This window comes from Canis lupus, chromosome 7, assembly GCF_003254725.2.
Source record: "Canis lupus dingo isolate Sandy chromosome 7, ASM325472v2, whole genome shotgun sequence".
Taxonomy (NCBI): Eukaryota; Metazoa; Chordata; class Mammalia; order Carnivora; family Canidae; genus Canis; species Canis lupus.
In genome coordinates, this window is record NC_064249.1 from 44,431,590 (window position 1) to 44,458,815 (window position 27,226).

Consider the following 27,226-nt stretch of genomic DNA (forward strand, 5'->3'; position numbering starts at 1 on the left):
AGGTTCTGCTGAATAACAAATAGCCCTAAAATGTCAGTGGCTTAACACAGCAGAAGCCGATCTCTTGGGAGCTTGGGTGGGTCAGTCAGTTAAGTGTCTGCCTTCAGCTCAGGTCATGATCCTAGGGTCCTGGGATCAAGCCCGTGTCAGGCTCCCTGCTTAGCAGGAAATCTTCTCCCTCTCCTTCTGCGCCCCCGCCTCCATGCTTGTGCTCTCTCTCTTTCTCTCTCTCAAATAAATTAAATCTTTAAAAAAAAAAAGAAGTTTATTTCTTGCTCATACTGCATGTCCAGGACAGGGTATTGGAGAACTTTGCTCAATGTAATTACTCAGGGACCCAGGCTGATGGAAGTGTTTCCTCAACATATGTTTCCAAGGTCATCCTTTTAGTGGGAAAAGGTATGAAAAATCACACACTGACTCTTAAAGATTCCTGACAGCCCAGAGATTCTAAGTAGATTAGCCAGGACTTAAAAAATCCAAAGTCCTTCTAATATCCAAAGCTACGAACCTCTGATGTTTGGATTTCAGAACACGTGACAGAAATAGTGGGATTTAGGATTTTACCCCCGTATGTTGTCTTGAACTAGCACATCTTTGTCAAGTCATTCACTCATTGGCTTTGCTACTTTCTCACCCCTTTCTTACCCTACTTTCATACCCCTGGACTTGTTGATTAAGTGACATTGTGTCATATTTTCCTTCCTCCTTTAATACTTTAGATGCCTTTTTGATCTGCAACAAAAGCGAATGCACTCAAGTTCAAAGAGGAAGAGGCAAATGCTACAAGTTAGGAATATATTTAGTGTCCTGAGTTTTGTCCACATTTAGTCTAATTATGTCATGCTTTCTCTGCTTGTCTTCAGCCCTAAGACATAGGCTCCCATTTTGACTGTGGACTTGAGGAGCCCATAAGATTCTTAAAGACAGATGCTATTAGATGGGCTTTCCAGAGACAGTTGAACAAAAAACTTGTTGGACTTTTTCCCTTTACATTTCACCTAGAGGTGTTACCTGGAACCCCTCACTCCTCCAGGGACCTTGGAATGTTGAGACAGGAGACCACACAGATGATTTTACCTGGCCTTCTTGGTGGTAGAACTCAGGGCCTAGGGGTCTGCAGCTTTTTAGGGGAAGAGCAGGGACACAAACCCTGAATTTCTAAGTTCTGGATTCATGCTCTTGTGGCCATGCCACTCCACCAGTATCACCTGCTGACCTACTTGACATGGTCCAGCCCTTGTTCACAAAATGGAGAGGTCCATACAAAATTATATACATTTTAAACCTTAAGCTTTTCAGTCTTAATGTTTTTACATTTGATTGAAACCTGTACTTTGAGTGATCCCAAGATTTGCTTCAAAAATCAGTTTAAACCTCCTTCTCACCCAAGCCCTTCCCTTCCTTCCAGTGCCCTTGCTTAAGCAGGGTGCTGAGCATACCTGGCCAGTGCACCTTCCCACCGCTTTTCTCTTTTGCTCCTTCAAAATTCCTGGCAACTCCCCTCCCCAGTACCCAGAGACCTGGTTGAGCAGGATTTATTCCTGTGGGAGGAAGGGGTAGGGGAATCCTACAATAAATCTTCTGTGGGTACTTTTTGGCACCATGGGATAGAGGCTAAAGGCCCAGCCCCTGCTGTGGCTCTGCCCACCCAGGGAGATGAATCTGAGACAAGAGCTGGGAAGAAATGCTGCCACTCTGGCCATGCTCAGCCACCCAGCTGACTGGCTTTGAGGTCCCAGTACAGGTACCTCAGGGACAGTGGACAGGGCGCTTCCTGAAAGCCAGCCTCTGCTTCCCTGCACTTGCGTGTGCTTGGCAGGCGTGGGCAGGCGTGTGCCATACTCCTTGGGTCTATCTGACTTGTTTCTCTCCCACAATAAGTCTCCCACTCCTTCTTTGTGTCTCTTTCTCCCTCTGTCCTTGTTCTGTTTCAACTTCCCACTCTCATTGTCTTTGCCTCTGCCCCAACCCCACTCCTTTCTTTATTTCTGTCTCTCCTTTAATTGGCCATAATTTAGAGCTAAAGCCTATTATTCATAAGTTATTTGGTTGAATAAAAATGTAACTTTCTCGTTCATAATTTAAAGACCGGGAAGTGGAACAATATGCATTTTTCACTTAAACATTAATTAAACTGCAATTTAGGCTACATCACCCTTAGTTGAGCTCCTCCCTCCCTTTGACCCTCTAACATGTTGGCGCTGGGAAGCTATAATGTTTATAGGGGAACTTGGGGCTCTGAGGTGAGATGCTCAGCCCATACTACTTCCTCTTTTCCAGACTGACTAGTCCCTGAATGCATCTTCAGCATCCAGACTGGTGGGAAGGGGTGGAGTTGGGGTGGAATGGCCTCAGTTTACAGATGGACTGGCCGCATTCTCTGACCCTCTAGGTTGTTCTGGGAGCTTGGGCACCCGGGGAGAGCCGTCCAGGCACAGGCTCTGGAGATCCCACGCATGGGCAGAGGAGAAACAAAGGGAAGTACAATAATAAGAATAACAACAGCAGTACTATTAGCAAATTCTTACTGAGAGCCAGGCATTTTTATAGGCACTTTAAAATGTTTAGCTCACATAATCCTCATAACAACTGAAGAAGCAATATGATCCTCATTTTACAGAATGGTAAACTGAAGCAGAGGAGGGTTGCCGGATAAACTACAGAATGGCCAGTTAAATCTGAAGGGATGTTATACTTAGGCTAAAACCTTATTCACTGCTTCTCTGGAATTCAGATTTAACTGGGAGACCTGTGATTTTATTGGCTAAATCTGGCAATCCTAACACAGAGAGGCAAAGAAACTTGCTCAAGGTCATATAACTGTAAGTGGCAGAGCCAGGAGTCAAACCCAGTATGGCTGTAGAGGCGGATCCTTAATTACCCCATGTTGCGATCTCTGTCATCCCTGGTCCCCCCTTCCCTTTGTCTAGGTATCCCCACTTCAATGGGCTCAGCCTCTACACTGAAGGATCTAACTTGGGCCTTCCTTCCCTAGGTGGTGCCAGCTGCCTGCTGTGCCACCTCCTTAGCCACACTCTGTACCTTTCAGAAGCATAATTGGGTTACCATTCCATGAAAATTCATTTATTCAGCCCTTAGGTATTAAACACCTACTATGTACAATATTCTCTGCTAAAGTAGCTTTTAGCTTTGCTATCAGGTTCATTCTAGAAAAGGCTGGTATAGTCCCTGGAAGCTCTTCTTCTAGATACCTCCGATGTGACCCTGAGAGAAAGTTTGATATGCTCTAGGCACTGTGACACAGCCGTTTTCAATGGGGTGTCTTCAGACTATGTTCCCATGTTTGTTGTCTGCTCCAGGCAAGTGACTCTAATGGGGTGATCCCCAGGCTAGGTAGGATGGGAGGGCCATGCGTTTGGGGAAGGGGAGGAAGGCCCCTGAGAGCCTCTCATTTTGCAGCCCAGCACTGCTCCTTCATGAGATGCTCCTTTGTTGTTGTTGTTGTTGTTAACTTTCTTTTTTTTTTTACATTTTTTATTTAAATTCAATTTTCCAACATATAGTCTAACACCCAGTGCTCATCCCATCACGTGCCCTCCTCAGTACCCATCACCCAGTTACCCCATCCTCTCCCCCCTTCTGCAACCCTTTGTTTTTTCCCAAAGTTAGGAGTCTCTCATGGTTTGTCTCCCTCTCTAATTTTTCCCCACTCAGAGACCTTTCTAAAGAGACATTCCCAACCTTTCCTCATTCTCCACCCCACAGGTACTACTTTCCATGCCAACGCTGGCTGGCAGTGGAGGAGGATGATGGCCAGCTGTCCCGGGAGCTGTTGCCAGTGGACGAGTCCTATGTGCTGCCAAGCGAGGATGAGGAGGGTGGGGGTGGTGGTGACAACAACCCCCTTGACAACCTGGCCCTGGAGCAGAAAGGTTTCCTAAGCTAGAGCTGGTTTCTTCCCTCCAGCATCCCTCCCTTCTGCCTCTCCTCCATCCCAGGTTTCCATCTTCCCTTCCCCTGTGGGCTCCGGGCAACTCCTTCCCTGGCAATGTACTGCTTTCTCCTTGCTCCATGGCAAGAGTGGGGAGGTGACAAGACATGTCCCAACATGTCTAGCATAGGTCTGAGTGTAAAATACATGGCTTAGCATGGAGTTACTGTCAGAAATGGAGTGGAATAGAATGGAATGAACTAGGATAGGAGAAGATAGGATAGGCTAGAATAGAATAGTTGTGGCTGGCTCTGATTTGGTTTTGTGTCCTCCCCTCCAGGCACATTATAAGCTCTCAATACATTTTTGTCAAGGGAAAGAATGAACTTTCAAGGACTCCCTTGAAACTCGCATCCCTAAAACTCTTCCCAACCAAGAGGAGTCAGACCAGGCTTCCGGCTGATGAGCTCAATTCTCTCCTAAGCATCCTGCAACTCTATTGATTCAGAGCTTCCTGTGTGAGCTGGAGGTGGGGGAGAGAGACCTCATCTCTGCCTTGAGGAAGTTTCCAGACTAAAGGCAACTGCAAAAAACACATGCTGCAAATAAATTTATTTGAATTTGTTTTTCCCTCCTCCCTCTGTGGGAAGGGCAATTTACCACTCACTTCTCCACACTCCTCTCCCGGCAGACAAATCTACCACATTCTCAGTGACCGTAAAGACTGGAGACAAGAAGAATGCAGGCACAGATGCCAATGTCTTCATCACACTCTTCGGCACACAAGACAACACTGGTAAGAAAGCAACGCAAGGCTGAAGCTCACCCACATTCCTTCCCAAGGAGACTAGGAGATTCAACAGAACTTTCCAAGGAAATCCTGGTCATGCCTCTCTTTTTCTCTCTTTAAAAAATTTCTTCTTGAGAATTCCTCTTTACTGTTCTTACTTTATTTTATTGTGGGAAGTACACTTACCATGGGATCTATCTTCTTAACAAATTTTAGATGTATAATGAATGCATCCCTGTTGACTGAATACAGATTGTAGAGCAGATCTCTGTAGCTCATTACTCTTACCAAAGTGAAAATGTGCTGGTTGACTAATAACTCCCCACCTTCTCCTTTCCCTAGTTCCTGGTAACCACCATCCCATTTTATGAATTTGACTATTTTGGATGCTTTGTATAAGTGGAATCATGCTATATTTGTTTTTCTGTGTCTGCCTTATTTCACTCAGTGAAATGTCTTCGAGGACCATCCACATTGATACATGTTAGAGAATTTCCTTCTTTTTTAGGGCTGAATAGTGTTCCACTGTATGCATATATCACATTTTTAAAAATCTGCCCATCAATTAATAGACACTCAGAATTTCCCCACAGTGCTATAATGAACATGGTCATGCTAATATCTTTTCAAGATCTTGGTTTCAGTTCTTTTGGATATATACCCAGAAGTGGGATTGCTGGATCATATGGTAGTTCTATTTTTAATTTTTTTTAGGATTTTTCATACTGTTTTCCATAGCAACTACACCATTTTGCATTCCCACCAACTGTGTACAAGGGTTCCAGTTTCTTCACATTCTCACCAGCTGTTGCCTTTTGATTTTTTATGGTAACCATCCAAACAGGTGTGAGGTGAGATCTCATTGTGGTTTTGATTTGCATTTCCCTGGTGCTTGGTGACAGTGAACATTTTGTTTGTATACTGTGGGCCATTTGTATGTCTTTGGAGAAATGTTTATTTAAGTCTTTAGCCCATTTTTATTTTATTTTATTTCATTTTTAAAAGATCTTATTTATTGATTCATGAAACACACACACACACACACACAGATAGAGAGAGAGGCAGAGACATAGGCAGAGAGAGAAGTGGGCTCCATGGAGGGAGCCCAATGTGGGACTCTATCCTAGGACTCCAGGATCACACCCTGAGCCAAAGGCAGATGCCCAACCACTGAGCCACCCAGGCGTCCCTTTAGCCCATTTTAAAAGTTAGGTTATTAGTTTTTTGTTATGGAGTTGTAAGATATTTTTTAAGGAACCCCCCATCAGATATATGGTTTGCAAATATTTTCACCCATCCTATAGGTTGCCTTTTCATTCTGTTGATTATTTTCTTTGCTGTGCAGAAGCTTTTCAGTTTGATGCAACCCCACTTCTTTATTTTAATTTTTGTTGCCTAATACTTTTGAGATCATATCCATGAAACCATTGCCAAGACCAATGTCACGGAATTTTCCCCCATGTTTTCTTCTACAAGTTTTACAGTTTCAGGTCTTATGTTTAAATCTACAATCCATTTTGAGTTGGTTTTTGTGTATGGTGAAAGATAAGGACCCACATTCATTCTTTTACATGTAGATTTCCAGTTTTCTCAGCACAGTTGATGGAAGAGACTGACCTTTTCCTGTTGTGTATGCATGTCTCACACTTTTGACAGATTGCATACAACCAGCCCTATTGGGGGGCCAATTCCTTTTTTCTTAAAAATCTCCATGTGAGGGATACCTGGGTCCTTCAGTTAGTTAGCATCCAACTGTTGATTTTGGCTCAGGTCATGATCTGAGGATCCTAGGTTCAAGTCCCATGTTGGCCTCCAAGCTCAGCAGGGACCATGAGGATTCTCTTTCTCTCACCCTCTGCTCTTCCCCTTACTCACGCACGTACCCCCCGCCAAATAAATCTTAAAAAAAAAAAAACTCCATGTGAGGTGACTTGTCTACCTGGATTGTGAACTTTGGTTCCTTTAGAGATTCCTTCTAAATCTTACTAAGTCAGTCCTACTATACTCCAGGGGGCAGAGAGCCCTCTGTCATCTTTCCTGTCCTCATTGCTATGTCTACCACTCTAGAAGTATTTGGAAGCCATATGAATCATCTTCCCTTCAGCATCCTCTCCTTAGGCAATGGTGCCTGATCCTATAGTCATTCTTTCTCTAGGCCTTTCTGAAACTTTTCAGCATTTTCTGTGTCCTTCCTGGAGGCATCACTCTCTTTACCTTTTGAGACCATAATGAAGGACCTCCCGGTCCAAACAGTGACTGGTCTGTTCTCTGTGACTTCTGCCAGCTTTATCCTGTTCAAGGGTCCCCCTGGAACTCCAGGGAGCAAGGGGAGAGTGATTTTGTCACTGGCTTTCTCCCCATGTGGAGAAACATGAGGAGGATGGAAGCAGAGCTGACACTAACTTAGGGCCCTACCACTTTCTCCTGGATGGTCTTGAATAAGACCTCTTGATGTGTTTCCTGTCCTTGAGATACAAATTAAAAATAAAAATACATACCTTGAAGACTAATTACAAATCTCAATAAAATGACACCCCCCCAAATTGCCAAATGTATAAAAGTGCCTGGTGGATAGAACTTGCACGATCTAAATTTTGTGAAATTTAGAAAAATTTGGTCATTACAAGGAGGGACTAAGGGGACAGTCAGAATAGATTTGAAGGTCTCAGGACCAGCCAGTCACATGAGGGTCATTTGGTTGGCAGGAATGACCCTCCTGAAATCCTCCAAGACCAACAGTGACAAGTTTGAAAGGGACAGCATTGAAATCTTCACAGTGGAGACGCTGGACCTGGGAGATCTGTGGAAAGTCAGGATTGGTCATGACAACACAGGTCTGGTTTCCCACTCCCTCTGTTTTCTGCTAAGAATATAAGGACCATAGACAGGTCCCTGTGGGTTTCTGGGAAAGAATGTGCAAGAAACTTGGATGTCATCTGCCTTCCATGATGACAGTTTCCTCAGTCCCTTCAGCCCAGTGGAGCCCTGGCTGCATGCAGAGATCCTAGTCTATTTGGCCTGGGCTGGGGCCTGGACACCAGTGATTTCCCCAAACCCCTATCCTCAGTTATTTCATTGTGTAGCCACATTTGAGAATCCTCTATCTAGCTCAGTGGTACTCCAACTTTAGTGAGCAACAGAATCATCTTGGGGAGTTGTTAAACATAGGTTTCTGGGCCCCACCCACACAGGCATTGATTCAGTAGGTTTAGGGTGGGGGCTGAGCATTTATATTTCTCACACATGATGCTAGGACTGCTGGACTCCATTTTGAGAACGACTGATCTAGTCAATTCTTTCCAGAACCCACTGACACTACTGCCAAAGTTTGTTCTCTCTTAGTAAAGAAGGACTTTTTTTTTTTTTTTGGTCTTTTAACTAAGTATTTTAAACCTAAGGAAGGAGGCCCTGTTGCTGGCCTCTGGGATGCAGAAACAAAATTCTCTGCTCAGCTCCCATTTCCTTCATTAAACCTGATCACTCATCTTTCTGGAGAAGACCATCACTCCTTCACAAATTTCCCTTCCCTTCTTGTACCACACACTGAGGCCAGGGAGCTCAGAGTGTCTTCCTTGTTCCTGGGTGAAATTATGAAATCCTTGTTAACACAGGCTCTCTTTGGCATCTCTGAGTTCCCTATTTAGAGAGTCTTCCACCCTGGACAGTATGCTAGCTGTCACCTCCTGTCACCTCCTCCCCAGGCTCCTTTGCTCTTGCTAATTTCACTGACAGCAGCCTGGAGTGTGATCTAGCTTCAGCTGGGTATACATCTGAACAAGAAGCATTTTAGCAAAGCCTCTCAGTGACAGGAAAGGCATGCGCATGGTATAGCTATAGACGTCAACCACAGGGCGGGAAAGAATGTGTGGAGTCCCTGAAGTTGCCCACAGCAAGCCATCTCTGGGGAGCTCCTTGGTGGGTTCTGTGTCTCCTTCTCTCCAGGCAAAGCTCCAGGCTGGTTTGTAGACTGGGTAGAGGTGGACGCCCCATCCCTTGGGAAGTGCATGACTTTCCCCTGTGGCCGCTGGCTGGCAAAGAATGAAGACGACGGAGCCATCGTCAGGGACCTCTTCCACGCAGAGCTTCAGACAAGGCTGTACACACCATGTAGGAAGCATACACGGCAAGGCTGGCCCTCTTCCCAAACCCCGTCACCCACTATCTCAACTTGGTCACCCACTATCTCAACTTGGTCCTGGTCCCTCCTCCAGCCCTTCCCTGGGCCAGGCTCATCTTGGAGATTTGGGTCTCTCACTCCTCTCTCTCCCTGGGCCTTCTGGGCAGTGTCCTGGGTCCAGGGTAAGGAAATAGGAGCTTAGACCAACTTCTACCCCAAAGCAGCTGGTAACAACATGCAGCAAGCCTCTCTGGTGCTTGATTTCCTTGTAAGACCCAAAAGGAAAGAAAGATAAAAGTCTAACTGAGAAGTCATTATCAGCCCCATCGCCAATCTTCAGCCCGGTTGGTAACAGGACAAAGAAATCACTCTTACCAGACTTTATTCTGATGGCGGCCGGGGGGGGGGGGGTGGCGGGGGGAGAAAGAACTTGAAAAGATGATAAATGTGATTCTTTTCACCCAATTAAAGAAATGGAGGCAGGGGAACAATTTGGTAAAATTCCAACATTTCCTCTCCAGTGTCATCAGAAAGTATATATTCAATGTTTATGAATATGTAGGTACGTACTAGGTGCTGGGAATCAAACTGAATTCAACCAAACTATAAACATCTGTCTGAATATGCTCATATTAGAACCAAACCCACAGAATACAATTTTTTCTAGACAAATAATTAGTTATACCAAAAGATTTCCCCCCAAACATCTCATTATTACAAAGTATGAATGAGTAATGAATTTTTTTTTTGCCTGAAGCAATTAAACTGGAAAAGACTCAATCCATCAAGATATTTTCTGGTCCAAAGCCTGAAATAAAGTGACATTTCCCTCTAGCAAAATCTCTGCACATACAAAACAAACCCTGGATCCAGCCACTGCCCCAAGGAGCCACCTTCAGTCTAGGACACATATTTACCCGGCAGATGTACGCAGAACTGGCAGCAGGACTGCGTGAGACTCTTCGAAACAAAAGTAGCTGTTTCTCCCTTCATGCCCTAGGACAGGCCTTGCTCTGAATTTGTATGGCCTGATCTTGGGTATATTCAGTTCTAGGCTGATACTACAACAAGTCCATTTGCTCTTGTCTTAGACTCACATTTACAAAGAAAAAAAAATACAGAAGAGGCTTCCTTTCCACCTGGGAGAGCTATGGAGGCAGCTTCAGAGTACAGGTCTCACCAGGCAGGTGCATGGAAGGGAGTATCTACTGCTCAGAACCTATTTTCTTATTTGGGAGAGATCTTGAGGGCCCACATCCAGGGAGCTCCAGGTACTGCGGAGATGCAGTCCCAGGAGAGGTGGCTGGGCGTCATTCTCAGGGGCCTAGAAGGCTTAGACCTAGATTCAGTAGTTCGGCAAGGCTTCCCAATATATGTGAAACCAGAAGAATAGAACAAGATGGCTCTGCTTCCAGACCATCTGAAATGTGCTGCCTATACAAGTAGAGGTCCATTAGGAAGAGGACCACTGTGATGATGTGAGTGTATAGGCTCCACACAGCGTGGAGCCCTGCAGGTCAGATTCATGCCATGTCAGGGCTGAGAGGCACCTTAACCCTTAGCCTGTGTTCTGAGGATTGCTGGTATCAAAGAGGGTGTCTCAGTGTTGCTAGTGGAAAAGGAGAAGGGATGAGAGAGAACAGTTTCCCAGTTCATACCATCCAGAGCAGCTCCTCAGCTTTAAAAAGTCAAATTTTTTTCTGAACATTCGTCCTAAAGGTATTTCAAAGAACTGCACAGAAATATTCCACTGAAAATTAATTTCGGTTAAACCATCTGAAAACCATAGATTCTGTTAAGCCCTCTCATTTTACAAAGAAAAAGGCCCAGAGAAGTACATCCATTTGTCCAAGGACACACAGCTTCTCAATGGCAGAGACAGAAATAGACCAGGAAACACTCTGAGGCCAGGCCTAGACCAACGAGGGCTGAAAGTGGACTATTCCCACACAGATATTTCTAGGGCTTCTCCCACTGCCAGCTAATCTCAGGAAAGCTCAAGTCCATTGCAATCTTCTCTGCTCAAGGCCTCCTGGGCCTTAGACCATGGAGACACCCAAGAGGGCTTAAAAGAAGTTGCATCCATTATTACAGTGGCCTGCGTTTCCTCTTAACCTTGGTCAGGGCCCTGTCCAGGCCACTGTGGGAATGGTGATCATCTCCCTGGGCAATTAGGTCCTGGGACTTGTAGGTAGAAGCAGTACTCACGTCCAGTTCATGATAACTGCACCCCTAGAGGTTGACTACACTGGATTTAGGGGTCAGACAAGCCAGGGCTCAAGTTGCAGTTCTACCTCTGACCAGCCGTATGACTTGAGGCAAGTTATTTTACCTCTGAGCCTTGCTTTTCTCATCTCTGAAGAAAAGTATAATATCTCCTCCACAGGTCATTGTGAAGGTTACAGATGAGGAAGGTAGGATGCTTAGTAGAGAGTCTGGCATGAGGCGAGTACTCCATGAATGGCAATTACCATTATTATAGGCCTCACAACTACAATTCTACAGCAGAGTAGCCATCATCATAAACATCATCATAAATGAAAGGACAACTCATTTGCTTTGCAGCAAATTTGGAGAAGGTTGGGGCCACCTGTGAGAAGGTGACTTTTAATGTGATTTCTTTCAAGGTTGAGACCACAGAATAGGGTAGCTTTCTGCTTAAACTGTTTCTCTGGGTTTTTAACATATTTTTTTTATTATTTCGACTTTGGGTATATATACATTTATATATATGTATGCAACAAATAAGTGTCACAAAAAATCTTTACCCTCATTATGTGTAATGTCCCCATAGATGATATTTTTTATTCAATTCTTTTCAATTGAATATATTGAATAGAAAATATCATATTTTTTTTAAATAGTGGTGCCTACCCACTAAACTTATTTTACAACCTGCTAATGGATCTCAATCTGTAGTTAGTGACACATTCTTTTAAACTGCTGGTCTCAAGCTCCAGTGTGAAGTCTGAGTTAAATATTTAGATGACTAGAAATCATCCTGTAGAGAATCTAGGGAGAGATTGGGAATCTGTGTGTTTAATAAGCACCCAAAGAGTTGCTGAGGTGAAGGATCCTCAGCCCACACAGTGGGCAATGCTGGTCTCTACCCATGCTGGCGGCTGCCCACAAGGAAGCTGCTTGCCAACAGTACTGATGAGTCAGCCTCCCTTTTAAGGAGTCCACAAGGTCACCCCTCTTCCCCAGCATCCGACCCAGCAAGGGCCAAGTACATTATGGAGGGTTTGGGAGGGCAGACTAGTGTGGAGCAAGTGACGGCAGGAAGAGGAAGGATTCTCACCCTGTAGACCGCTGACCCAATTGGTCCATTGCTCTCTGAAATATAACCCTCCTGTTTATAGTGTCTATAGCTAAGGATCATGGTGAGGACACATTACAGAAGAGGAAACCGAGGCTCCTAAGTGACTTGCCCAGGTCACACCGAATGTCATGGTAGAGCCCGTGTTTTCAGCCAAACTGCTGTATTAGCTCTGTGATGTAAGAGGCACGGAGACCCTGGTCCTTGGTGACAGGGGCTGTCTGTGGGCAGTAGGCATGACAGGACACTGCCTCTCCCCTCCCCCTGCCTGCGGTTGCTAAGAAACCATGTGAGGGTCTAGGTCCCTGGACAGCAGCTCCTGGTGATGGGGCCCCAGGGCAGTGGTGCCAGTGAAAAGCTTGATCTTGCCCACATTTGTTTTCTGTTCTCACCTCCCCTCTGACTTCACCCCCGTCCACCACCCTCAGTTGTCCCTTACGAGATCATCCTGTACACCAGCGATGTCTTCGCTGCTGGGACAGATGCCAACATCTTCATCGTCATCTATGGCTGTGACGCAGTGTGCACCCAGCAGAAGTACCTTTGCACCAATAAGAGGGAGCAAAAGCTGTTCTTTGAAAGGAAGTCAGCCTCCCGCTTCATTATGGAGGTACCTGGGCTCAGCAGACTGTGGGGGGAGCTGGGACTGGGAGGTAGAGGGGGGCATCAGAAGATCGGGGAAGAAGAGGCCTGTGTCCAGAGGCACCCTGATGGCTGCTGTTAGTAAAGAAGCCAGGCAGTACATCCAGCCTCACTGGGCCTCACTCGGTACATCTGAGTAGCCAGGAGGATGGGACACCTCACCTGCCCCACCAGGACTAGTATCAGGAACTAAGGTGACAATGAGTGGACAGGGTTTGGGGAGACTAGAGGCATAATTCCCTTTCCACTGGGACCATCTCCAGTGCTAGCAACAACACACACATATCCATGGGGAGGGCCTGGCTTCAGACATCCCATATGTTCTCCCCAGCTCCCCTGCTAGCCTAGGGGTTTGCTTGTTCCATGCTTACTATAGGTGTAGGTCATAGCACCTTGACATCTCACTGTCTTTCCTGTGCACTCCACCATGTGCTAGGTTGGGTGGGAGAGACAAGAGAAGGGGGGCACCCAGACTCTGCCTGCAAGGGGCTTGCAGTCCAGGTGGAGGACCCCAGACTTCCACATAAGGCTAACAGAGAGAGTCTGGTCATCCTTAGAATAACTGATCCTGTGGGTATGAAGGCTCAGTCATAGGGCTCTATCCATTAACTCATTCAACCCCCCATAGCAACTCTGGTTTGTAGTTATTCCTGTTTAAAGATAGGGAAAGTGAGGACGGAGTGCTGAGTAGCTTGCATAAATTCACACAGCTAGACTGTAATGGAAGCAGGATTCAGACCCAGGAGAACTGGCTCAGAATACGTGCTCTTAGCCCCTGCAGAACATGAGCCCATGGCATTGAGGGCAAGTAAGGGATTGACTGAACATGTGATGGGTATTCAGAGAAAGAAGGCTCCTTGGATGTGGTGGCTTTGAACTGGACTGAATGCGACTATAAGCAGGGGAAGGCATTCCTAGCAAGGGGAACATTGTGGCCAAGGGCCAGAGGTTTTGGTTTTTGGTTTGAAGCGTGTGGTTTGAAGTTTGGCCAGAGGGACAGCAGGAGGGTGACAGAACGGATAGGGGACTGGCTGAAGCAAGACTTAGAGGGGACAGCTCTGAAGGAAAAGAGCTAGATGTCTCAGGAGTCTGGATGCATCAGATAGCAGAGACCTTTGGAGAAATGTCCCTTATCTTCTGATGGGAAACAAAGTCCAGAGCCCCTTTCTTCTCCCCCGGCCAGTGTCTTTGTTGGGGGACTCCCTGCTCCCTCCCCACCTTCTCTGGGAGCAGTCAGCACTTGTGGGAAGGTTGCCACCTTGGTGGAGTCTTTACTGGGGAAAATTCAAGGGTGATTCATTTATCCACACAAAGCAACAGCTCACCCACTCGAGATGGCCTGGTACATGAGTCATCCCAGCCTGACGCTGTTAGTGGTGGTGGTGGGGCTATGATTACACCTCAGCGTGACTTCCATGGAGTTTTATCAATGAGGTGCCCACTAATCAGCAGCTATAATTTGCCAGTAATTTGTTGCTAAGTTTTTTCTTTTTTCCTTTTCAAATCTATCTGGCTATTGGAGGAATGTGAGAGTCTCGAAACAAATGAAAAAAGCTTCGTGTCCCTGCCTCTCCCTGTCTCTTTTCTGACTGATCTCCAGGTGAGACAGAGAGCGCAGGATGGCAGGCACATAAGCTCAAGTTCTAGGCACATAAGCTCTGGCTCAGACACGAGCTCATGAGCAAGCCACTCCCCCCTTCGTGGCTTTGCCCTAAGACACGGGGAGTGGCTGGGAGAATGGTAATAATAACTAATATTTGTTCTGCACCTGCCTTGTGTTGGCCCTGTTCTGAGCACTTGAAGTAGATCAATTCATGGAGTCTTCATCACCATCACAAGAGTTGGTGGTATGATTATCCTTTCTTACAGCTGCAATGGCAGGTTAAGAAACTTGCTCAGGACATCATAATTAACAAAGGGCAGAGCCAAGATTTGAGCTCAAGCAGTTCAATTCCAGAACCTTGTCTTTCACCTCTTGGGAGAATATTGGGTTTCCTCTGATTCTGGGGCTCTCATGAAGGCCCACCATCCATGGCTAGCAGTCCCCTAGTGACCTCCTTGCTCACTGAGGGTCACAACAGAGATGGTCACCCTGACATGGCATGCATAACTGAGTGGCTAGATGGCTGAGGCTCCAGAAGGACCCTTGAACAGCAGGTCCACACATCTCGAACCTCAGAGGTGGGATGGGGAAGGAGGAGAAGAGGCACTTGCGCAGAGGGAGAGGCAGGTGAATCTTCACTGCTCAAAGCAGCTGGCAGCTCAGTGTCCTCAGGTGGACCTTCTGTGGGCCAAAAGTTTTCTCCATAGCTTCTGTGCCTCTCCCATCATGAGGGAATGAGGCCTCATTAAAAATGTCCAGAGCACTAACATCAGCCTGAAGTCGCCCATCTGTGTTTCATGATCAGACTGCCCCTTGGGGGCTCACTGGGGACACCACTACACCACTCCTAGGGTGCAGCGAGGGTGAGCTGGCCAGTAAAGAGCAGGATGGGGGGACAGTGATGCAAGCAGCAGAAGGCACGGTAGCTATAGCATCCTTTTTAATTCTCATAACTTGCAACAATGCAGTGCCCTGCGGGTTACCCGGAAGGAGAGAATGGTTGACATAAAGAACCATGGCTGGGATCTTAGACCTAGAAGTGACCTCTGAGGGCTACTCTGCTCATGCCTCTGCCTTCAATTGAGGAAGACATTGTTCTCCCCCATTTTATAGATGGTTGAGGAAGACACTGGAAGAGCAAGTGCCTTGCCTCAGATTGCAGGGGTTGTAGGTGGCAGAGCTGTGGCTACAACTGGGAAGGATGAGGGTGGGGATGACAGCAGGGGGAAGTTCTCCAAGCAGTGCTGATGGGCCTGCCCTGGGCTGCCCACTGTGGTAGCCGTGTGGGGAAGAAGGAAACCAGTGGTCGGAAGCTGTTGCAATTCATTTTAGAGTTCACTTCCGTCTGTGGTTATAGACACTTTGCATTTGATGAATGATTTATCACTCAGATGCCATTCACTCATCACGAACCCTCACCCACCCCAGACCTGACTGCCATCTCCTTGCACTGAGAACTTGCCCGTGCTGGCCAGGTGGCCGGCTCTGTAGAGACGCTGCCAGGACACTCAAATTGGCACATCCCCCTCGCCTTATGTCTGGCCACCTCATTGCTTTGATAAAGGATGTGGAGGGATTGGAGGGATCAGTCATTCCTGACAGAGTCCCTCCCCTGCACTCCATGCCGTCGGCTCCAGATGGAAGAGAGAAGAGCTGATAGCTCCTGAATTTCAGGGACTCACTGCGGCACACACACATCAGCTGTCCCATTCAACAGGACTTGCATCCACATGATCATGATTAAAGTTCAATGTTGTGTCTGAGAGAACCTGGCTGTTTTGCAGATGAGGAAATGCTCATTCTTTCATCCTTTCAGCCAATATTTACTGAGCACCAGAGTCTCAGGCTCTGTTGTAGGCTTTGGGGATAGTGGTGAGCACAAACAGGTATGGTGCCTGCCCTTGTAGCTGTCAGTGGTAGAGGACAGGGCATTACACTGATGAATGCAAATTTCCCACTATGAGAAGTACTGGGCTGGGGGTGGGGGGGTGCCATGGGATGTTGTAAGTGCCTGTCATAAAAAGATTTGACTTTCTTGAAGTGGTCAAGGGGGCTTCCCTGAGGAAGTGATCCTCGATCTGAAACCTGAGTGATGAGGTTGAGGTTTAGGTAAGGAAGAAAAAAATGAAGGGGCTGTGGGAGCCAGTGCAAAGGCCCCATGGCAAGAGAATGTCAAGTTTGAGGGACTGGAATTTGAGGGATATAGAAGAGGGGTAGCTGGAGATAGAGGGTCTCCTAGGGGCCAAGATTAAAAGGTCAGGGTGGCAAGACAGGGCATAGGTGGAACCAGAACTCATCTTCTGATACTCAAGTCAGTTCTCAAGCCAAGAACAAGCTGCCACAAGGGTGAGTAATGGAAAACAGAGAGGTGAGCTCCACCATGGAAGGGAAGGATATGGGGAGACAGCCTCCTAGAGGTTGATCGCACTGAGTTCTGGAGTCTAGGCTGATTTTAAGTGGGGAGAGAGGAAGGGAAGCCTTAGCATGGCATGTGAAGAGGAGAGTAGAGGCTGGCTCAGCCGGACAGTGGGGACATCATTCAAAGGGACACCCACCCTGGGGAGGCAGGATATTTCTGAGGTTGTACTTTCCCGGACCTTTCAGCTACCATCTGGTGCATTTTCTCCTTCCCACAGTTAGAGGACGTGGGGGAAATCATTGAGAAAATTCGGATTGGCCATGACAATACGGGCATAAATCCTGGGTGGCACTGCTCCCACGTGGACATCCGCAGGCTCCTCCCAGATAAAGACGTGAGTTTCTGACTGGTCTGTCCTGCTGGAGTATTTTTTACCCCCTTTCCAGAAGAGAATCAAGGCATATTCCTGATAAGAACCTGCAGCTTTATGGGATGCCTGGGTGGCTCAGTCGGCTAAGCATCCAGCTCTTAATTTCGGCTCAGGTCATGATCTCAGGGTCATGATCTCAGGGTCATGGGATCAAGCCCTGAGTCAGGCTCTGAGCTCAGCAGGGAATCTGCTTGAGATTCTCTCCTTCTGCCCCTCCCTCTACTTGCTTGAGCACTCTCTCTCTCTCTCTCTTTCTTCTTCCCTCTCTCTAAATAAATAGATAAATAAATAAATAAATAAATAAATATTAAAAAAAAAAAAGAACCTGCAGCTTATTAAGTTGAGGTAAAATCTGAGGACAGTTCACCCCGCTTGCTCAGAGTGCACGAACCAGCTCAGGTCCAAGGCATAACCTTTCAGAAGCTCATTCAGGGATCAAGGAGGAGGATCTGGGCAGCCCTGTCTCTGCTCCCCACCCCCAGGGCCACACTACTAGTGAGTGACCAAGCATACCCTTCCTGCTCCCCAAGGTCAACTCATAGAAAGAAATCCACCAGCACAGCTTGGCAAGCGTTCTGGAGCCACAGAATTCTAAGCATGGAAGGCTGGTTTCAGTGGTGGCTGTGGTTGAGGGACTTGAGAGCAATTTAACAATCCTGAGCCCCTTCCCTTACTTGTGGAACCCAAGTGTGCGGGATAGGACTCCAATATCTATTTTTAAGTGACCCTGGGAACCCCACCTTCAAGAGCCAACTGCTGATGCAGTTGTTGAAGTCTTTAAGACTGAACCTGCTGGAATCTGGGCTGAGCCCAGCCTCCCCTGTGGCGTGTGTGTAATCTGGGGGTTCTCCATGACCCTCATCCTTGGTCCCCATGACTGTTGACATGCTGAGGAACCACTGACATCAGAAGGCTCCACACACACGACTAATTTCCCTCTTGTTTCCTCATCCCCAGGGCACAGAGACCTTGACTTTCCCTTGTGATCGATGGCTCGCCAAGTCAGAGGATGACAAGAAGACCATTCGAGAATTGGTCCCTTATGACATCTTCACTGAAAAATACATGAGAGATGGGTCCCTAAGGCAAGTCTACAAGGAAGTGGAGGAGCCTCTGGACAGTAAGTGTGGTGCCCTCGTCACAGTCAGCAGCAGCCGTCCCTTGTAGGGCACCTGCCCCGTGCCAGGCTGAGTGTTTGCAGCCAGGAGGCTGGGTGTGTGACTAACTCCAGTTGGTAGAGAGGGTGCCTGAGGCCCACAGAAGTGGTCTAATGTGCTCTCGTTCACACAGCTGATAAATGGCAGGAAAGATGTAAACAGCAGGCAGCCCTGGACGTCCTTCCCTGGCCTGACAGTGGGACACCCCATCCAGATGCCTGTTCACCCGTGCCTGGATTCTCCTGGTCCCCATGGCCTCCCTCTTCTTGGCTTCTCCAGCTACTCCTCTGCAGGCCTGGGTCCTCCCTGCTCTCGAGGGATCCAGCTGTCTCTACTACATATGAATAGAGAAGCATCTTGGACTTGTGTGTAGCTGGAGCTGCACACAGGGGTTTGGTGCAGCCTTGAGCATCCAGGGCCATGGCTTTCTTTTGTCTAAAGTGCAGGTACCTGTGCCCATTCCTCACTGATGCAGGCTTCTCTGCAGGGTCTGCCTCAGCCCGACCACAGCCTCCGTGTGCTTCTCGCTTCACTTGTGGACCGCTCTCTTCTCTTCCCATTTCTCTGACTGGCCCTCTGAGTGCTGTTTTCCTCTTGCGCCAGGTAGTATTGCTCAGACTCAGTCCTCAGCCTTCTTTTCTCCTTTCTTTTTACATTGTGTGTGTATGTGTGTGTGCATATGTGCATGCACAATGGCACCCATGCATGCACACACATTCCTCCCAGGCCACAGGGACAGTCACACCTCTTTTTTTGACCCACGATGCCATTGTCCTCTCAACCCCCAGGTTATTTGGTCAGCCTTGAATGAGCTTTCAGTGTGTCAGAAATCAAATTCACTTGCGAGAAACAGGCTTTCCCCCATCTATGATACACAAAAGAATACTAAAGATCTCTTCCCGGTGGGCAGTGTAAACGGATCAGAGATTCCCTGAGAGAGCTTGGAGATCCAGCTCACATTTGTGGTGCTGCATTCCCTCTTGGAAACAATGGGAGTAAAATCCAGGATCCCAGGCCCCGTATGGAACCAGGAAGATGTAGACAGCTATGGCTCTAACATTTCCTTTCATCTCAGTTGCTACTTGCTTAGAGATAAAAACAAGCGTCGCCTCTGTAATGTGCCTTTCCAACCCAAATCCCTTTGCTATTAAGTCTGGGGGAAAATTCTCTTTTCTGCTTGGATCCCAGAGGACGCCTCGGAAAGCTGTCCCAAGCGGCACACTTGGGCTGTTCTGTATTAATAACATGCCACAAACCCACTCTGTGCCTGGCGATGTTTCTAGGGAAACATCTTTCCACTGAGAACCGTGTGGCTTGGGTGGGACAAGGAGGGAGGAGGATCCAGAAATAGCCGGATTTGACTGCATAACTGCATTGCTCAGCACCCAGAAGCTGAATCAGTTTTCGCTCCCCCGAGGATTGGAAAGAGCGGTGGGGGTAAGGGGGAGGGGGAGAAGGAGGGCCGCTGGGCCACAGCCCCCGGAGGGTAATGGCACCCCACTCTGGGGCAAGGGCTCATAGAAAAGGTGTAGAGCAGGTCTGAATGCACGGCCAGGAGGTGACTGGGGAGAGAACACACAGGGGAGGACAGTTGATTGTTGTGTCTAAACTGTGACAAGATTCCTAATGTCACCTCCTGTCAGTATGAGCCAGACAGACCTGGGTGCTGTTGACTCTTAAACACCAAAGAGAAGATTTTACTTATTAATGCGATGCATGAAATGCTGACAGATGCTGTGCTGAGCAAGGCAGGAGTGGAGGGCAGAGTGACAGTCCTGGGAGGGGTGCAGGGCGGGGGGCAGGCCCCTGACAGCCATGCTCACAGGGCACTGCGGAGGTCTTCGAAGCAGACTGCCAGGCAGGGAGGGAGGGTGGAGAGGAGGTTTGGAAAGGGCTTGAGGGAGGGGAGCAGAGTTCAGGTTTGCACGTGAGTTTGTGATGTCTCATCAAGGTGGATGTGCCCCCCTAGGTGACAGGGCCATGGATCTAGAGCACAGGAGGGCACTGGGTTGGAGACACAGACTCAGGGGCCTCACAGAAGTCCACGCCCAGGGTGTGCAGGAGGGGAGCTGAAGGAAGCGGGCAGAAGCACGCATCTGAGGGGCGGCAAGAAGATTAGGAACCCCTAAAGCTGCTGCTCCAGAAGGAGCCACCAGAGAGGCAGATGGAGAGCAGGAGAGAATAATGCTGTGGAGTCCAAGGGAAAAAGAGGAAAATAATAGGAACCACGCTGTGGGGGTGAACGTGTTCCACAACTGTGGGTATGAGTAACTCATGTCATCTTCCTTTTCTCGATGTAATTAAATGTGGCCTGGGCCCACTTGCTAGAGTTGGTAAGAAAGTCCATCACTTTAGGGAGAGAGAGAGAATATAGGGAGTCACTATAGGGAGAGAGAATCCGTCTTTTTCAATTTTGAGAGAATCATGAGCCTCCCAGGAGGGGCCTAGCTGCTTAGTCCAGGGCGGGTACTATGGAGAACTGTGTCCTCCTGCCACACAGTGACCATAGCTGCTGGTTCTCCACAGACATGCAAGCGTCATTCCCCTGGGTGGCCAGAAACACCTTGATTTCATTGTGAGACCCTCTCTTCAGCCACGAGGCCTCCTTGCCTCAAGTTCCCAGATAACCCCACAGCCATCTCCCCACCTCCGTGTGCAGGTGAGGGGTCCCTGCCAGCCAAGGGGACTCCAGAGCCCTGCCCTCCTCACAGGCCGGAGAAACCAATCTTCGTCCCAGTCTGGCCACTCCCACCTCTCACCTCAAAGCCACAATTTCCATCCCTTCCCTTGGGAATCAGCCAGCTGAGTCCCTTCTTCTTGGCCTGAAACTCCAAAGCTCATAAGACAGAAGAATCTGGAGAGGAGACAAAGAACTCTTAGCCTTTCCCCCTGGCATGGAAGTTGAAAAGGGAAATACTTTATCCTTCTTCCACGAGCCATTAGCAGCAGAACAAAGACAAGACACTGGCTTATCTTTATTTTCTTTAATAATCTTTAATAGCTGTCCCACCAGTATTTATCCAGCCCTTCCCACAGGCCATGGGAGGTGATGGAGCATGTAGCCGTCACTCTGGGCGGGTGTTGGTCAGCAGAGTTAAAGAATTAATCAAAATAAGGACGTAGACACCATGGGGAAGCTATCATCTCAGAAATATTTGATTTTTTCTGAAGACCATCTAGAAGGAACTGGCGTGAATACTGGTCACCTTCAAACAGGAAGGCGTATTATTGCCCACGTGTCAGGGCAGGTAGATGTAGTGAGCGTGGTGCATGCACACACTTCGGCCCATCCTCCGGCATCTTCCCTCCTGGGAGCGCGGGAAGCCGGATGGGTGGATAGTGGGTGAGCTGCAGGGAGGAGCCTCCAGCCTCTGGGTCTGGGAGCCACCTGGGTCCAGGTCAGATGGGCAGACTTCCCACGGGCGCGTCCTTGCGGATTCGTAGCACAATGTGCACGAGTGGACAGATAAAAGGCAGACACTACCTCCTCCTGCCAGTCCAGTCGTCTCGGTCCTAAAGCCCTGTTATTCTTTTCTTCCCTTTGTCCATCCGTCTGTGCATCTATCTGACTGCCCGGCCAGTCGTGCTGTACTCGGTGCAGATCTTCACGGGGAACGTTCCTGGGGCAGGGACAGATGCCAAGGTCTACATCACCATCTATGGAGATCTGGGGGACACTGGGGAGCGATACCTTGGCAAGTCGGAGAACCGTACCAACAAGTTCGAGAAAGGAACGGTAGGCGGCACACAGCATTTACCCCCTTCCGTCCGGCTCCCGGGTCGGTTGCCTGGAGCTGGCTCTTCTCGGTCCCAGAGGCTGCCCATGAACCCCATGCGGTGCCCTGCTCCCGTGTGGGTGTTTACCCTGGGCGCCTCCCCCCTTGGAGTGGCTGAGCCCCTTTCTGAGCCTGTGCATGGGCCTTGGGTTCTGATCTGGGGTGGATGGAGAGCAGAGGGCAGGGTTTGAGCAAGCCAGCAGGGGGTTCATCATCAGAACATCCGGCTCACTGTGGGCGGTCCCCAATGTGGGGCTGATCATCATGTGGCGGACCCGAGGCCTGCTTCTACCATTACCCTCCCCAACTGGGGCTCCACATCTATGAATGGGCTAAGCTGTGCTGTCAGAGCTCTGGGCAGCAAGGAGGCCCGAGGGAGCCGCGGAGGGATTAGAGGAGCAGATGAGGACCCCTCAGCCCCAACTAGAGTCCACCCTGCCCTGGACTATCTTGGGGCAGGGGGTGGGAGGGTGGGGGCAAGAGAGGCCTCTGTTAAGCAAAGGGCACTGACATCCTGTGGTTTCAGGGAAAGGAAGCAATCTGTCCCTCAGCCTGGTTCACCACCACCCCCCACCCCCCCTGCAGCTCGGCTGTCTCCAGGGCCCTCTCTGCCTCACTCACTTCCCTCCATTCTCCGGAATCTTCCTTCCCCCCAGGCCAGGCTGTAGCTGCAGGGCCATCAGAGCGAGGCAGCCCGACTGCCCGTGGCTGTACACATGTGGGGGCTTCCTGCATCGACCAGCAAGGGTTTAACAGGGGTCTCCTTAAGCCCGAACCCCTCAGCCGGACATGCTCCTCGGCACTGAAACGTTTCCTACTTGTGAGAAGGAAATTGGCTCCACAGCAAGGATAGTAGTGTCATCTGAGCAGATTTGCAGCTGGCTGGTGACCCCCTAGGCCAGGCCTTCTGGAAGGAGTCCCAGCCTGGCCTCGAGGTCCCGGGGGAGTCAGGCCCTGGGGCTCCCGTTCATGTGTTCAGTCATCCAGGTAGGAACTACTGGATACCCTTAGCTTTGGTCTACTGCTTCTGAAGGGGACTCGTGGTGTGATAGCTACATGAACCCCTGGGCTGAAAGATAGGACAAGACATGTAAGAACACTTTGTGTCGGGGGGAAATAGTCTCACCCACACAGGTGAGATATAATTGTTTGCTGCATGTATAAGGTAGCTAATAGGAGGTCTGTCCGATTTGGGAAAAAATGGAAGGCAAAGTGGCCAAGCGACACAGGTGGTGTCCCGGACTCTAGGCTGGGGGCAGGATTGTCAAGGTCACTCACATACGCTGGGGTGGGACATGGCCGTGCTGTTGGGTGGGCAGACCTGTGGCTGGGGCGGACTGCCTGACTTCACATCCTGTGTGATCTTGGGCAACTTACTCAGCATCTCTGTGCCTCAATTTCTTCCACCGTAAAATAAGTTCACTGAATTAAAACACCTAACGTGCCTGGCTCTTTGGAAGCGCTGAATGTGGTTGAGGATGGGGGGGAGTCCACCTTCCCCTCCCCTCGCTGGCGCCTGGAACCAACGTCTGGACAATACATTGTAAGACAGCAGGGCGCAGCACACAGCTGACCCATCGATGTTTCTTGGTGGCCAGATCCACGGAGCCGGCCACGGAGTAGGCACAGTAAATATTTGCAGGGCACTTTAACGCATGAACTTCTAAGTGAAGGTGATGCAGCCCATTCCCCCCTGGGTTTGGGGTCAGATTTTTCTGTCTTAGCATTTGTTATATCCTAAGAAGAACCTTGACCCTAGTCCCCACCATCCCTCTCCCTCCCTTCCCTCCTATCGAGGGGGGTGAGAGCTACTTCTGGTTTAGTCACGGATGGTTCATGGGATTTAAGTTCACTGTTGAGTATCTAGAAGCTTCCATTTCTCTGATCATTTCCTCCAGAATACAGAAGTTCCCCCTAGACGTCCCCCGCCCAGGAGCACCCACTTCCAGTCCAAAGCCAGGTCGGGAGTTTCTCCCTCCTGCACGGCCCCTAGATCAGCCCTGTCAGCTCCTTAGCCCCCACTTTGCTTACCTGACTCGTGGAATCACCTGGGCTCCCCACTGCTTCCTGCAGCCCCCTCATTTGACCCCTCCAAAGCTGATAGTCATTCAGCCCGGCCAAGGGGCTCTCCACTAACCCCACAGAATGCCCCATGCTCTCTCCTGTTTCCAATCCTTTCTGGACATCTTCTCCATGTCCACGTGGCTGTGCCCATAGAAAATCCATAATGCTGTTCCATGCTTTTCATTTTTTTACATAAAAGACATAAGCCTCTGTGAATGCTTCTTCAGTTCACCTTTGGCATACAGTGGGGTACATTGGAAATCTTCCTATGTCAGGATATTCTTTTGTGTTTCCAAAGATCTTATTTATTTATTTGAGAGAGAGAGAGAGAGAGAGAGAGAGAGAGAGAGAGAGAGAGAATAAGCCGAGAGCAGAGACAAGAAGAAGCAGGGTCCCCACTGAGCAGGGGTTCCCATGCAGGGCTTAATCCCAGGACCCCGAAATCATGACCTGAGCCGAAGGCACACAACTGACTGAGCCACCCAGGTGCCCTTTGTCAAGACATCCAAAAATAGATGGTGCTGGCTCATTCTTTGTAACCACCACACTCGTGACATTCTACACACAACATCCCTGTGATTATTTCACCATTCCCCAAGCACTGGATGGCACATGGCTCCCAGTTTTCCGCTGTAAAAGCTTGCGATAAAAATCCTTGTGCACATATGTAAAGATGTCTCCTCAGGACAGAAGAAAGAAGTAGAATTGCTGTGTCGTAGGATGTGCCTGCTTCTTCCCTAATGATCTTAGCCACTGGTCAGAGCCCTGTGGCCACCACGGTCAGCTGTGTAGTGCTCACCTGCAGGTTCCTCTGCCTGCAGACTGACCTGCCTCGGTACCCAGAAAGCCCAGCCCCCCATCCTTAGCTTAATGCCACCTTCTGAAGAGTCTTCCCAGCCCTGCCTCTAGTCCATGGACAGGTGGCTGCTCCTGCACATGGGCTGTAATCACCCACTTCCTCCCCTCCCTGCCCTGGGCCATGAGAACCCCAGGAGGGGCAGAGGCTTCCTAATCATATTTATCTCTGGGTTCCCAGTCCTCAGGAGTCACTCAGCACATCTCCCATCTTCTGGAGGAAAAGCGCTGTCAGGGTCACCAGCCTCCCCTCCCCTGGGCCAGGCTCCTGCCGGCCACATTCAGCCTGTGTTTTGACCACGCCTCACCTAAGGCTTGGAACTCTGCATCTCACTGAGCGATCTTAGGATTCAAGTACCCAAGAGTGTAGCAACACTTCACTGATGGGATGATCAGGGACCCAGAGGGCTTAGCATCACACCCCACTTCACACCCGCCTGCACCTGCATTCCAAATGTTGTCCCTCGGCTCCTCAGCTGGGCCTCCACCAGAGCATCTCCCTGCTCTGTCTCCTCTCCCGGGCCTGGCCCTGTGGCTCTTCTGACTGCCTCGCAGCCTCCCCCTGGGAATTTCAAGCACCCCCCACCCCCCGCCATGACTCCCACCTGAACTCATGCCGATATTCAATGTAACCAAGGACATCCAGGTACCAGGACCAAGCTGAGCTCCCTTCTCTGCCCCATGCCCCCTTGCATTCCATATTCCAGACATCTATAAGGGTTATCCCAGGAGGAACAGGGATAACCTGTTCCTGCAAAACGGGGCCTTTGTGGAAGTGAGGCCTCAGAATGCACCATGCTCTGTGCTAGAGACATGTCCAGTCCAGCTGGGAAGGTCTGTTCAGCCCGACGGCTGAGGGGAGTAGAAGGTGCTGGATAGTCAGGGTCGCCGTGGGTGGAGGTGGGGCGCACCCCCACCCAAGTGCCCACATCTGGATCCCCCAGGCCGACACGTTCATCATCGAGGCCGCTGACCTGGGGGTCATCTACAAGATCAAGCTCCGCCACGATAACACCAAGTGGTGCGCAGACTGGTACGTGGAGAAGGTGGAGATCTGGAATGACACCAATGAGGACGAGTTCCTGTTCCTGTGCGGGCGCTGGCTGTCCCTGAAGAAGGAAGACGGGCGGCTCGAGAGGCTCTTTTATGAGAAGGTACGGAAGGGAAAGGCAGTGGCGGGCCGGCCGGGTGGGGACCTGGCTCAGCTACGGCTTGGCGGGCAGCAGGCGCCAGCGCTGTGGGGGCCGGGCCGTGCTCTTCTGGGCAGGAGTACACGGGGGACCGCAGCAGCAACTGCAGCAGCCCGGCCGACTTTTGGGAGATCGCCCTGAGCTCGAAGATGGCCGACGTCGACGTGGCCACCGTGACGGGGCCCATGGCCGCCTACGTGCAGGAGGGTCCAGGTGAGCGAGGGGGCGCTCAGCGGGGCGTTCGCCCTGCCACCAGCTGACTTCCACCTAAAGCTTAATGACCCCCCCAGCTTGCCTGCTTCCCTGCCAGCCGCCCTGCAAGGGCAGCCCCCAGCCCTTCTGCAGAAGGGCATCAAGGCCAGGAGGAGGTAGGGAGCCGGTGCCCCCAATCCACTGGCCCGCCACCAGGGTGGGGGCACCGCTGTACACTCTGCCCTCCCCCAGCCCCGCGGGATATAGATTCAGCCCCCAAGGGCCCGGGACAGTTCTCAGCGGACAGACACCAACGGCCGCCGGGAGGACCCCTGGCGCGTCAGCCGAGGGCATCACCCAGAGGACCTCGGCCTCGCAGACTGGAGGCACAGTGCGATGCGGTGAGGGAGGGGAACGAGTCCTAAGATGGTTCTAGGAGGACTAAGTTCCATTTCTGGTTCTGACAGTGATGTACGTAGCCTCGGACAAGCCACGCTTTCGGCCTCCGTTTTTCCCTCCTTCAAATGATATTGTAATGTCCGGACAAGCTCATTCTTCCAACCGGATTTTTGAGATAGAGCAGTTCTGAGTTGGTTTATCTGACACTTAAAGTTACCGCCTGTCTGGTCAGCTGTCTTAAGTGTGGAGTGTTGACAAGCACCGTGTTCCCCTCCAGGGGACCGTGTGGAGTGGGGAGGTCTCTGGGGCTGGGCGGAGAGAATCAGTCATTTTATATTCTACCTTTGCACTCGGTGAATAAATGACAGGACCCACAAGAAAGTGTTCCTCCTGAATTAAGCACTATGATCAACTGTGAAAGGCCAGGTCCCTCCCCCG

The 27,226-nt window shown here is 49.6% G+C and overlaps 1 protein-coding gene across 3 annotated transcripts in view; it reads left to right on the forward strand.

Annotated features, from left to right (window-relative positions):
- Nucleotides 1-27,226, forward strand: part of LOXHD1 (lipoxygenase homology PLAT domains 1) — a 166,911-nt gene that overhangs the window by 104,238 nt on the left and 35,447 nt on the right. Inside the window, exons 22-31 of one of the 3 annotated variants that reach the window (XM_025428987.3) lie at nucleotides 3,730-3,896; nucleotides 4,587-4,691; nucleotides 7,391-7,519; nucleotides 8,628-8,792; nucleotides 12,550-12,731; nucleotides 17,003-17,119; nucleotides 18,113-18,275; nucleotides 21,894-22,048; nucleotides 25,952-26,161; nucleotides 26,275-26,410. In XM_025428987.3, the coding sequence (XP_025284772.3) occupies nucleotides 3,730-3,896; nucleotides 4,587-4,691; nucleotides 7,391-7,519; nucleotides 8,628-8,792; nucleotides 12,550-12,731; nucleotides 17,003-17,119; nucleotides 18,113-18,275; nucleotides 21,894-22,048; nucleotides 25,952-26,161; nucleotides 26,275-26,410 (1,529 nt within the window). Of the gene's footprint in view, nucleotides 1-3,729; nucleotides 3,897-4,586; nucleotides 4,692-7,390; nucleotides 7,520-8,627; nucleotides 8,793-12,549; nucleotides 12,732-17,002; nucleotides 17,120-18,112; nucleotides 18,276-18,798; nucleotides 18,916-21,893; nucleotides 22,049-25,951; nucleotides 26,162-26,274; nucleotides 26,411-27,226 lie in introns of those variants that run through there. The other 2 variants (XM_049112669.1, XM_049112670.1) reach the window with 2 other exon arrangements.